The 12,771-nt window shown below is 38.2% G+C and overlaps 2 protein-coding genes across 3 annotated transcripts; both read right to left on the bottom strand.

Moving 5' to 3' along the window:
* Positions 1-2,915: 2,915 nt before the first annotated feature.
* Positions 2,916-9,140, bottom strand: mettl1 (methyltransferase 1, tRNA methylguanosine). The gene is made up of 6 exons (XM_077727009.1): positions 8,892-9,140; positions 8,589-8,716; positions 8,325-8,509; positions 6,732-6,845; positions 4,501-4,602; positions 2,916-3,330 (listed from the first exon to the last, which is right to left on the bottom strand). The coding sequence occupies exons 1-6, from the start codon at positions 8,969-8,971 to the stop codon at positions 3,187-3,189; spliced, it is 753 nt and encodes a 250-aa protein (XP_077583135.1). The 5' UTR covers positions 8,972-9,140; the 3' UTR covers positions 2,916-3,186.
* A 275-nt stretch (positions 9,141-9,415) lies between these two features.
* On the bottom strand, positions 9,416-12,513 carry LOC144203220 (E3 ubiquitin-protein ligase MARCHF9-like). Of its 2 annotated transcripts, none has more exons than XM_077726586.1 (5): positions 12,292-12,513; positions 12,011-12,226; positions 11,033-11,188; positions 10,373-10,565; positions 9,416-10,023 (listed from the first exon to the last, which is right to left on the bottom strand). In XM_077726586.1, the coding sequence occupies exons 2-5, from the start codon at positions 12,191-12,193 to the stop codon at positions 9,731-9,733; spliced, it is 825 nt and encodes a 274-aa protein (XP_077582712.1). In that variant the 5' UTR covers positions 12,194-12,226; positions 12,292-12,513; the 3' UTR covers positions 9,416-9,730. The 2 variants fall into 2 exon arrangements, with proteins under 2 accessions (XP_077582712.1, XP_077582711.1); XM_077726585.1 differs by having other exon boundaries at positions 12,011-12,223.
* Positions 12,514-12,771: the final 258 nt, after the last annotated feature.

Genomic DNA, 12,771 nt, shown 5'->3' with positions numbered 1-12,771 from the left:
AGTTGTAAAATTGTGATTACGATACCGCTATTTCTTTAACAAGGTCAAAATATGGAGGGAATGCAGCATATTTGTGCTTGTGTTATAACGGGAGCATTTTGGTGAAGTATTGGCCATTTAAAATTGCTCGCATTTTTGAATTCTTGTAAAAATACTTGTTATTTTTTGGTGTTTTTTGTGCTCTTAGAATTGGGATGGTTGACCAAAGCTGACCAAACTGAATCTAATACTTTGTTGTATTGTTTCCATTTAGTTTTTTGGGGTAATTTTCAGTAGTAGACTTAATGACCTAAGAAAGTTGGATCACTTCTTGTCATAAAAATACATAAATGTGTTAGATGAAGTGGTTTTAGGTCGATTTGAGGTGGGGCATTCCAATTCTTTAATTATCTTTCAATTGTTGATTTAATTCCAAAATATGGAGACAATAGGATTCTGAGAGGTGAACTTCTTGCTAAAATGTAACGTTTTCAAGGCCTGTGTGTTAATCCTCTCCACCTTGAATAAAAGTCCTCTTCCAGATAAAGAAAAACAGCCCAATCTAGATACTGACATCAAGGAGTCTTTTCTGTGCATATGGTGTTTTGCTGGTGATGCACGGTGTTGTTTTCATGCCAAATTAAATCCAGTTGACAATGCGCAGCTGAACGGAAGGAAGGAAGGGGGGTTGTGCTGAGGGGATGACCTCACAAATGGACATCTTTCAGGCACTTTTAAAGGGGTGGTCAAATGTTGTCATATCTAGCAGTTCCATCTGTCATGCTTTTGACTTGTACAAGGCAACAATGGAATAATAATATTTCTTTAATTGGAGGAATGTGTAGTTTTGCAATCTTCACAGATTTTCTTATTTTTAGATTTAAGACGAAGATTAACAGTGCCTCCTGGGACAGAATTTTAACAATTACAGCACCATCAAAGTGAAAACGTAGACAACAAGACCCCTTTGGAGTCTGGGTCAGCTGATAGAGGTTGACTTAAGTAATGAGGTATAACATGATGTCATGAGTATATGCATGTGTAAACGCTTAGAAAAGCTGTTGGCCGTTTGTCACTTGAAATCGGTGAGGATTGTGTCCAGCAGAAGTGGGGAAGTTGCTATTATTTTTCAACCTACATATGCTGGATCTCTGATTTGATGAAATAATAACAACAGTGTGTTAGGTTAAGCAGAATTTTGCCGTTATGACCTGAAACTTGACCTAAAAGATTAGAGGAGCAATGTTAAATCCCATAATCCCCCTTTAGAGCGAGCAGTTCAAATGAGGTCTGTGGCCTGATGGTTGCATATGATTAAGAAATGCACAATTTCCTTCCTTCATGTTGAAAAAGCATCCAAATGACAAGCTCTGACATTAAGCCTTTTGGTGTGATAGGACCGCCGGGCCACTATGGGACAAGTTTCTGTGGGCGGCTCTCTCAGGAGTCATGCTGGCCCGTCAATTCATTATATAATATGGAAGTTTGAGTCATTATTTGGCATTTATTTACAATTTATTTAGGTGATTGATCTTACCAGACTTTTTCAGGCAATGCAAAAGTCGCACCTGTGTAGAAAAAAAAGCACAAGTATTATATATTATAGTAATGATAATAAAATAGAGAACAATAAGTTAAGCAGGCATCTGTTATCGTAACATATCCATGTTTCAGATACCTAGACCCTAAATTGATAATTAAAGTCTAAACACTAAATTTTTGGCCCAAATTTTGATTTCTAACAAAATCAATCAACGTGTTAATCTTTGGTATCTATTCTAAACAACACTTTTGGAATAGAGTAAAAACTAAAATTGTCACTTGCATGCCAGAAAACACAGTCCCGTGAAAGTAGTTGTTTTAGGTTACCATTAATTATTAGAGAAGTGATTTTGTAATAAAGCAAATGAGTATATGCATACCAACAATGGTACTACTCTAGCATGTGGCAGGTCTGTACATGAAAAGTGTACTTAGTGAGGTTTGAGGGTGGGGGGTGGGGGGGGGGGTCTAGTTGTCTCTTGTATTGTATTATTTTTATTATTCCCTAGGTAGGCTTAATCAAAAGATTTTTTTCCACTTGGTTTGTTGTGGTGAAAATGAATAATCCAGGACATCTATCGACTGAGTTTTAGTGGTGATGAGTATACGTACTCTTTAAAAAAGTAGGTCAAGGAACTTTTTGTCAGCAATCAACAGCTGTCTCCATAAAACACAGCCAGAGAAGAGAGATGACTTCAACAAGTCTGCAGCCCAGATGCGAGTAAATGCAACATCCACTACTGCATGTCACTAATTTAAGCTTTCTATCAGAGCCCTGTAATAAGTTTAAGGCTTTTTTCTTAAATCATATTTCCAATCTTTCCTGTATCAAAGTCAAGCCCAAAAATACTGCACTATTGGGTAGCCCAATAAATAAAGAAACATTTGTATGAATTAAACAGAATGAAACACTGGTCTGATCATGGCAAAAGGATATTTTTTTCCAGAGAAATGTGCGTGCAAATTATCAAATGAACTGATATAATTCATATGTAGGTCATATTTAAGATAAACTAAAGATGATAGCATCAAGGTACATTTTTTACGAACCACCATCTTACTTTCTATTGACTGAGGCAAGTACTGTCTCGTTCGTAATCACACCCCCTGCAGCAGCAAATACTTCAAAGGTCCTCACAGTAAAAAAAAAAGAACATTGGCCAAGTGCCAAAATTAACTAATGAACCGTGAAAGCTGAAAATGGTGCGACAGAGTACTTTGCTCTGAAACGATGATTCGATAAGTTTTGTGTTAAATTGAAACCCTGAAAATGTATTTTCTTCATGGTTTGGCTTGTTTATAGTTACCCTAATAGTTTCAAAAAAAAGTGGCACAAAAAGAAAATAAATTCTGCTCTTTTCCCCCCCAAGTAAGCAAGTAAAAACCACAAAACCTTGCTTTTATGATTTAAAAACTCTTTATTGTGACCACATCATTATAAGGGTACTACAATGATCAATGCATTTGCTTTTCCAGCATGATTTAAGGGAAATAAAAGAGCAGGTTTAAAAATGAAATGAGTCAGAAAAAAAGAAACTTGAGGTTGCACCATAAAATACACAAGTTACCTCAAAAGACATGATAGAAAAAAAAAATTCCACTGTGAAATCAACAAAAATCTTCCACGTTGCACCAAGAACGGGGCAAAAGTCTGTTGTTGTGTTTCTATGAATTGTCCGAAATAAATGTTTCTTCATTTGGATCTTCAATCCTCTGGAAAATAGCCCGGAAGTTTTGCCCTTTGTTGCGTTGCACTTTCTTTCCCTCCTCTGTACAAATACCCAAGCGAGGAATGATGACATCGTCAACCTGCAAACAAATTGAATTGAATGCAATGAAGACAACTTAGCTCTTAACGTCATTAAACAACACGATGAGTTGATGACTGATGCCAGGCAGTCATGACGTGCGAAAAAAATAAAAATTAAGCACGGGGAATTAATGGCCATTAGGCTAAATTTTGAGCAAATTTGTCGTAAACAGTTTAAAAAAGGAATTAGAGTCAGAAAACAATGTGGAAAGAGGACCATTGATCAAATTTGCTTCCACTGTTTCAATGCAAAAGATTGTGTGACCTGGTTGAAATTTGACATTTGTGTGGTTCCGATTGCAGTCGTTTCTGTGAGACAGTATTCAGCAAACAAGTGTATTTCAAAACAGCGAGCGCACTGTTGCATTCATTACATGCAAACCTATTGGAATCAACCAAACTAACACAAGTTCATTTAGGCCTAAATTGGAAGAATGACCAGAAATCGCACACAATGTAAGCATTTCCTTCTTCTCTGAATGTTTTAACATGTGTTTGTAGTTTTAATACTTGTTCATTTATTGACCATACCCTGTCTCAAATTTTAAAACATTTTAGATAAACTATCAGCTTTTCACTACAGGCTCTAATTAGTGATATATATATTTTTGTGGTCTGTTGTATATGATTTCTACATAGGAGCAAATTAAAGGTTTTTTTTAATGCATTTTCAAGTACCACATAATCCATTGGCTGTCATTGACTTGTTTCATTGTCAATGACATAGAAACATAAATCACCACATTCTTACTTGGTGAAATTTGATTGAACAGCTAATGTAACAAAGGCAATCAATGAGCGGATTGTCAAAAAGTTTCCACTATGTAAACATTCTAATCAGATATTTATTTTACCTATCAATCAATAGTAGAACATTGAGCGGAAAAACACCAGGAGATGCTAAAAATCCTATTTCATTGCAGTGAATTCAAGTCTCTCAACCTCAAAAAAAAAAAAATACACTGAATTGGATATCTCATTTTAAAAGGCTGCACTACATAAGAGAGCTTTAACAGTTTGAATATTGACCAAATGTTCTCACTTAAACACCCGAAAGAAAAGTGGAACATCGGGAGGAAAAAAATGGGTGACCTCTCTGGAGCAGACAGAAAACAAATATAGTTGTGTGTGACCTGCAAACAGAGGGTGAAAAAAAAAATTCCACGTACCAGTTCTTCATCAGGCACCCGCTTAAATAATGGATGTTCACTAAAGTGCTTCACCATCCAATGGTGGACCTCTTCCACATCTGTGATGGTGTAAACCAAACCCTAAAGAGACAAAAACATACATACATGCATAGATACACACATATATATATAAATAAGATTTAACATATCTCACATTACACTTTTAGAAAGGTATGTTGATGATGTATGTTTTGTAATGTTTAAAAAAATACCAAATTCTAAGCAATAAAAGACCTCTGCGGTTTGTTAGTTTAACATTTTAATTGCCATAGAGCAGAGCAAGAACATAAATTTGCAGAAAAAAACTGTCCATAAGCGCTTCCACTAACAACCCTGGCCCAACTTGCCGCCTCCCCAACGTAAAAAGATGATTAACTGTTGAGATATATCACTTCAACATGCTTCCTTGACAGCAGCGAGTATACCTCGGTGTGTTTTTCCAGCGAGGACAGCGTCCACAGGGAAAAAGAATGCAAATTGACTGTGTAACAACTAAACTAAGGTAAAAAAAATATATTAATAAATCCATCACTGTTGAGTTTTATACTAAATACCATCAATTTTCCTAAAATATGGCCAACGAGATACCATGATATATATTTTGGTATAGACCCATGGGATTTTTTCCCTACTTCTCTTAAGGTCACTACATAAATTCTTTTTAAATACCGCAATTTCACAGAGAAATTGTACACATTATTACGACAGCATTAACACACATGCGAAAGGTGTTTTTTTTCTGATGGTATACAAGTTGGAAAAGATCCAAATAACAGCTGCGCAAACTTGGCAGAGATCTGCCGTCCACAGAGAGCCAGTTCCAGTTATTAGGCTTTCAGTGCAAATTGCTTCTGAATGTTTCATCACATGTGCAGAGCAATGATCCTTGGCAGTATGATAAAAATAACATAGAGACAACACAGAGGTTAATCCACAATGTCACTGCTATTTACTTTGGAGACTGCACAGATAGGCTTACTAGAACAAGGACTTCTTAGAAAATTCAGTCATGCCACACATTATCACACTGTACTGCACTTTAGCTTACTTTGACTTTTTTTTTCTTCTTTCAGGTCGGCTGAAATGAAGACGAGAGATCGGACACACGTTATCTGCCTTCACAAAGATCGCTAATGTTCAATATAAATTTGCAATATTGTGTCACACACCAACTATAATTCATATTTTGGGCGTGAACTGCATCACGTCAGTAGAGTTCATTGGGCGCCGTCCCAAAAGCCAGCACAATTGTGGCCGGGAGCCAAAAGGCCCTGGCAGACCTGGCAGACCTTGTAGACACAAGCATGTGTGCACGCACACGCACACACACACACACACACACACACACACACACACACACACACACACAGGATCTGCAAGGAAACCGTGGTACCCAGAAAAAACCCACACAAGCCCAGGAAGAACTTGTGAACTCCACACAGTGAGGGCCGACCTGGAATAGAACCCCCGACCTCAGAACCGTGAAGCTGACGCCCTAATCACTCGCCAACTGGTCCAGCACATGCAGACATTTTGGAGCTAAATAAAACAAAGTCAAATGAGAATACCTCCCCTCAGACTCCAAAATAATGAATATACTAAAATGAGTTTTTTGCCAATGGCCTTTTACTGGGAAGAATTGGGGGATGTCTACCATAGATGTCAGTTTTACCTCAGGGGATCTATACAAGCAGATAAGTAAAGAGCGGCAACTGCAGCCATGTTGATAAAGCTAGAATAATTGACTTGGTGTCTGTCTAGTAAGCGCAATAACTTTAGCCCCTGAGGAAGGTTGTGAATTTTTAAAGGATACACCACAAACTCAAGTTCTGTGTGTGCACGACCTCATTGGCTTAAGTAAGCACTTTGGGCATTTTGACTTTTTTTACTCATTTCAATGCATGCATCTAAAAAGAATCCAGTTCCTATAGAAACACAATGTCTTCCACTAAGTTATGTTTTAGTTAGGCCTGTCCCTGTGCAGATTTTTGCCGATCAGATACTTGTATTTTTAGTCCAGCAAAAATAATTGAGATCAGAGGATACGTTTGCAAAGTGGTTTGATTTAGAGCAGCTGAAAAGCACAATGGTACCGAAAACACGTGACAACTGGATCAGCTCTGAACATGTGACCAAATCTGATACTTTTTATAGAACGAAAATAAGTTCAGACAAATGTTTAGTGACTGTGCTTTTTGTGCGGTACGTACTCCGATTCTGAGTGTGTAGGCATACTCTGCCAACAACGTCGGACTGATGATCCTCCATTTGTGTTTGGTTTTCTTAAAATGAGGGTCTGGGAAGAGGAAGAACATCTTACAAAGCTAAAAAAAAGAAAAAGAAAAAGGAAAAAACTTTTTAGTGAGCCCCGCCAGTGATTAACTTGTAGTCACACTGAACCACATACAAGTGTAGTTTTTTATTTTTAAAATATTACCATCATATTAAATAATGTAACCTTTAATCATGGCAGCCATAAGACTTATTGGTTGGTTGTTAAACACGGCTCTTTGCAAACTGGAATTGCCCTTTACAGTTCCTTATAATTTCTCACATTAAGTGCAGAGTCATAGTCTTCCAAATCCATTAAACAGCATTGAAATATTATTTTTTATACATATATATATATAGAAACATTATGTCAAGTATGGATAGAAAGACATGAGGAAAATTCCTGAGGACTAAAGCAGTGCTTTGAAATAAATAAACATTGCATCGTTTTTGTCTGTCTTTTGAGATGTTTTTTAAAACAACTTTGGCAAACATTATTTTGGTAGCGGGGGGAAAAAATACAAATACTTTATGAGTTCTTTCATTATAAAGGCTCAATTACACTGTGTGCGGAACAGTATGATCTGTCAGCAAACGCCAATGGAATTAAATTTGTAACTATTAAAATCCATGTGTGTAGTTCCATAGAACACGTGAGTTACGAATCTGTCCGGCGTGAACTTTGCGGCAGACGCAAGTCTCATGCAAGACTTGTACTTTTGCCAGACACTGCAAGTAAAACGCATCAGAAGCGACCACGTAAGTTCTGACCACAGAGTAAAATATCCAGTTGATTTTCAAAATGAATGATCTTCACTTAATAATAGGACACATTTTCAACTCAACATCCAAAAGGGTCTTTTACGTTCACATTTCTAAACCATACCTTCATGACAACACACATGTTAATCATGAGTTATTGTTTTTACCCCATCCCGTTGAGCTGCTTTCCAGTGAACAAAATGCCAAATATGAAACATTCAGTGTGATGCAATTACATTTTATACACTATCAATAACATTCTTTTACAATGACTATTTTCAAAACTCTGTGATATGATCACTAATAAAACAAAAATGTTCCTGTACATTTCTTTGAAATCTTGAGAGGTTTTCTTATAAATGAGCTATGCTTTTGCATTTTCATTCCAATTTTTGGAGCTCCTCTCAAGTAGTAAAGTCCAAAAGAAAACTCACAAACCTTTCAGCAAGCCATGTCATCATAAAATAATGGAAGCTCGCCACTCTTGGCAACAAAACAGACTCACGATTTATGCTTTAGCCCAGGGGTGGGTAAACCGGCCCTCAAGGGGCAATGTGGGTGAACGTTTTTTGTTTCAACCTGAAATTTCTGCAGAAAACAAGAAGCACCTGACAGCAATCTATCTACTGATTGTACTTTTCTTCTTTATAAATTGGACTGAAAACCCCTCTTTCCCACAAGTCCCTCAAGAAGTCTACGTCTTAATACACTCAGCTGCCATCATCTCAACATCATACAATAACTACATTTACAAAAGCAAAATAGCCTACCTGTCCCTTCTTGAAAAAGTTGGGAAGATACTTCATGGCGTTGCTGCGAAGGCAGGCAATGTTCTGATAGTTTCCTGGATTGGTCTCACGCAATGATTTAATGCGATCCTGGACATAATCGGAAACCTTCACCCTGATTTCCAATCCCAGCATGAGTTTATCTGGGAAAAGTGGAGATAGCTCCACTAAGATATATCATGCATGTTAAAATGCAAATGTTCAGTAGACAACTTTTGATGTATTGATTGGTTAAAATGTAGCTACCCAAAAGTCCTCCGTATCCACATCCAATGTCTGCAAACTCAACTTGTGGAGTTTTTTGGGGAGACTGCTCCTCTGTGAAAAACTGTGGATACAATGTATGCCAGTCCATTTCCTCGGGGCACACGGGACTGGAAAGGGAAGATTCAAAACACTTTCAATATAAACAAGTATTTAAGAGTAAAAATAATGTGATGATGAGAAAGAGAAATGGGAAATCTGGGAGAAGTAGCAAAACTCTGAACACGCTTTGCTGATCAACACTCGTCATTACACACGTTGCCTGTATGCCAAGTGGTGACTTACTATTCAAATGTGTGATGTGCCATCGGGTTTGAATGTGCTCGCTGTCTGTAGTAGCGCTTCTGTGGCATCAATGAAGCCATTTTGGCTTCCACGCTGATGTTCTTGCCGTTAACACGCCAAATTTTTAATTAAACCTGATCAAAATACAAACTTTGCTGTCACGCTTGCAGGAGCGCTTGGAGTAGCGTCGCAGGTTTGTGACGTCGTCGTGAAGCAGCCAGTCCCGATTGGTTAGGAAAGGCAGTAGCAAAATGACTAATCCACGTGCTTACTTGAAAGCTTGTTGCTAAGGGCAACACATCCATCAAATCAATGCAAGAGCATTGAAATGAACGTGATTTCTTAACGATAGATATACTTGGCACTTAAGTCTTTTTTCCACATAAAAGCAGTCGTATCATGCAGTTAGTTTTTGTACTCTTGCATACACATATTCAGGAATTCCATATTAAGAGCCTGGGTGTCCTTTCATCCAACTGTTACATACTATTTTTTGTCAAACCAATAAAAATTGTCAACACAAGTATATTTCAAACTGAAATTTCAAGGTTTTATTAGGATTTTACAAATGCAATCCGTTAACACCAGACATTCAAATGTCTCAAGATACAGTTGCAGCAAAAATAAGCATAAAAGTATTTCTTCAAGTAATGCTGATTCATCAAGGAAAAATACTGGGCAACAATAATTAGTCTCGGTGTTGAAAATGTCTGATAAATGTCAGTGACAGAAGACATGAACTTTTTAGAAAGTCTGTCACAACTGAGCTATTCATCCCTTTTCACATGTTCATTACTGTGAGCAAAATCTGGATTAGGAATTCTAAAAATGCATCATGACTATACGGTGGCCACCCTCATGACCATCTCACTGTTGGCGATGTTGTTGGGCCTTAGCCTGGTCAAGATGCGCAGTACTGTATTGCCAAAATAGAGAATAAGGCAAGGCCTTAGACATGGTCTCAATTCCTGTGCGTTGGTGACTTGTCCGCTTTCTTCACCACCAGCACTTCTACTGCCCGAACCCATCAAGTCTTTTGTTTTCTCGTAATTCAGTACCTTCCACGTCTGGTTCATTGTATGCCAGCGCTTCATAATGCGGTAAAATGAAGGTCCTTCTTGGATTATAAATCCTACACACAAAGAAGGTAAAAGTGTGGAAAAGTGGGCCACATCGATCAAGATATGGCTCAATATACATACAGCAAGAATGGTGAAATAGGCACTTAAGCAATAAATCTCATTTTAATACCTTTGTCGTTTAGGTGTATGTGGTGGGACATAAAGGGAGAGAATCGGAAATTGGTGTTTTGTGAAAAAATCTGGGATTTTATTTTAAATCAATATTGCCAAACCTTTGTTCTGTATTTGCTTTTTGAAAAACTATTTGTATGTATTTTGAATTACAATTTACAGATTACCTAATCACATACTATGGGAAAGATGTTAATTGAATGTTTTACGCTGTAGATTGCTTCTTACCTATACAAATGAAATCCATGAAGACATACATCCCATACAATATCTGAAAGATATAATCCTTGCGTTGCAATTCAGCATAGGGGCTGACCATTGACCAGGTAAGCCAACCAATACTGGCTATGAGGAAGAGTAAGCCCAAAACTATGGCTGAAATCTGTACCTTTTCAATCAATTTCAGGGATATGGATTGCCACTGCAAGAACAGACAAGACAGATAAGTAAAAAAATGTTTAGAATCGTACATCAACATAATAACCACTTATCCTCACAAGGGTTGCAGGGGTGCTGGAACCTATCAGCAGGCAGGGGACAGCCTGTATTAGTGGCCAACCAATCGCAGGGCATCAGGAGAAGGAAAACCTTTCACACTCACACTTATATCTAGGGGGGAATTTTGAGTGTTCAATTAGCATAACATGCATGTTTTTGGAATGTGGGAGGAAACCCGAAGAAAACCCATGCAATGAATGGAATGAATATTCAACTGCATATTAATGAGAATTCAACTTCTGCAGTAACTCCAGACAAGAAGAGCACGTAAAAAGCTTGGAAAATGACACTATCTACTCAAACTTTGGTGACACTTTAATATGGCCACGGAAGGGGGTAAGAAGGGCGATGATTGGAGGGGGGCGGGCAAGATGTCAGGCGCTATGATACCTGTAGCGGGTTTTTGGTGGAAATGGCACAAACGTGGTATTTAAAGCGGCACAGCTCACAGGTCCAGGAGCCAGTTTCTCCGATCCAACGGACCAGGCAAGACTGGTGAGAGAAGCGGACCGAGCCGTCACAGTGGCAGGGGCTCAACAGTTCTCCCTGCAGAACACAAAGAGCACGTACATCAAGTATAACCAAATTGACTTTTCTGACACGGCCTTGGATATAAAACAATGGTGGTTTAATAAGATATCTAGATATGAAACACAACATACAGTGCAATATGCATAAGTGGGTAAACTGCTCCAGATGTCTTAGATTTGATGGGTGTCTTGTCCAGAATGCTCATTTCGGCCAAAAATTGGATCTGGGCTCATAGAATGCACCTTTTGAGGAGTCCAATACTTTCCTCTGATGTGTTTTTGGCTGTGTGTTTTGGGTTGTTATCCCACTGAAAGACCCACGAGCATCAACTGAGTCTTGGCTTTCTGGCATTAAGCAGCCTATGTTGCTCCAGAATCCCTTGATAGTCTCTAGATTCTTGCATATTTGATAAATCCTGTGCCAGATTCACACAGCAGCACCAGAACACAACTGAGCCTCTTGCATGTTTCGTATAAGACATCACGAGCATTTCTCCTATATTCAAAGCAATTAGGCAGGAAGGGCATCCGCTGTAAAAACATGCGTCAAATCTATCTGGGAACCCACTGTTTGGATTTGGTGATGCCTCAAGGGTATGACGAAAATTCAGTTAAGTCTTGCTAGAAATATAATTACCAACAAATTCACTAACACGCCTATTTCACTCCTTTGACTTTAAACCATTTATTCTTATCATAATGGGCAAACGAATTCTGCCATCTAGCGGATAAATCATACGTTGCGTTCACTAATATTGTAACTTTTTCCTCCACATTTATGTCGATATTTTTGCCCACATGAAATAATGAACTCCAAAAAGAATGCTTTGCAGTGCACCTTTTCTGGACCCTGGAAACAGATCCGGCACTGAGGGATTCGCAGTCCACTTTCGGTAAGACTGGAGATGGAGCCAAGATCCTCAAGATGCTTCACTTTTTCTTCTGGCGAAGCATCATAATCTTTCTCCGGCTCACCTTGAGGAGCCTCGGTCCAAGAGGAACCATCAATGACCCTCATCATTCTTCGACACGGTCTTTCGGTGCTCCCCTCCTGCTTGATTCGGAGAGGAACACTGTTTTTTTTTGTTTAAAAAAAAACCATATAGTTTAGTTACCTACATAATGTACTCATCCTTTGCGAAGACGCCACACCGGTGGATGTTTGTAACAGGTGGAAATTATTAAAACATGTGCAACAACGCCAATAAGCCAAAAAGAGACGACTTCATATGGAATAATGCATGGTATTCGATTTAAAAATAAAATGTAAGCAAACATTTAAATCCGAACATGAATGTAACCCACTTTCACAACATATCCTCTAAGGGTGGTACTGACGCCATAAACTTAAAAGTGTCAGTTACCAGATTCAATTTCAATCCACTGCTATTAAACGTCACGCTGTTGCCATGAGGTCACTTTGACGTAGATTATTTGATAAACCCGCAACAGAGGTGACTTGCATTTTTATCATCGTCATCATCATCATCACCATCATCAGCATCATCATCATCATCATCATCATCATCATCATCATTATCATCTTCTTCTTCATCATCATCAGCAGCATCATATTATTGAAATATAAATTTCCTTACA

This window comes from Stigmatopora nigra, chromosome 10 (assembly GCF_051989575.1).
Source record: "Stigmatopora nigra isolate UIUO_SnigA chromosome 10, RoL_Snig_1.1, whole genome shotgun sequence".
In the NCBI taxonomy this organism is placed as follows: domain Eukaryota; kingdom Metazoa; phylum Chordata; class Actinopteri; order Syngnathiformes; family Syngnathidae; genus Stigmatopora; species Stigmatopora nigra.
Note: the sequence above shows the minus strand (reverse complement) of the source record. Positions and strands in the feature narration are given on the sequence as shown.

Coding starts and splice junctions, on each gene's coding strand:
- mettl1 (XM_077727009.1), bottom strand. CDS start 8,971: ATGGCTTCATTGATGCCACAGAAGCGCTACTACAGACAGCGAGCACAT. Junction 8,717..8,891: donor GCACATCACACATTTGAATA/GTAAGTCACCAC, acceptor TTCCCTTTCCAG/TCCCGTGTGCCCCGAGGAAA. Junction 8,510..8,588: donor TGGATACGGAGGACTTTTGG/GTAGCTACATTT, acceptor GATATATCTTAG/TGGAGCTATCTCCACTTTTC.
- LOC144203220 (XM_077726586.1), bottom strand. CDS start 12,193: ATGATGAGGGTCATTGATGGTTCCTCTTGGACCGAGGCTCCTCAAGGT. Junction 10,566..11,032: donor CCACCAAAAACCCGCTACAG/GTATCATAGCGC, acceptor CTGTTCTTGCAG/TGGCAATCCATATCCCTGAA. Junction 10,024..10,372: donor CATGGATTTCATTTGTATAG/GTAAGAAGCAAT, acceptor CTTTGTGTGTAG/GATTTATAATCCAAGAAGGA.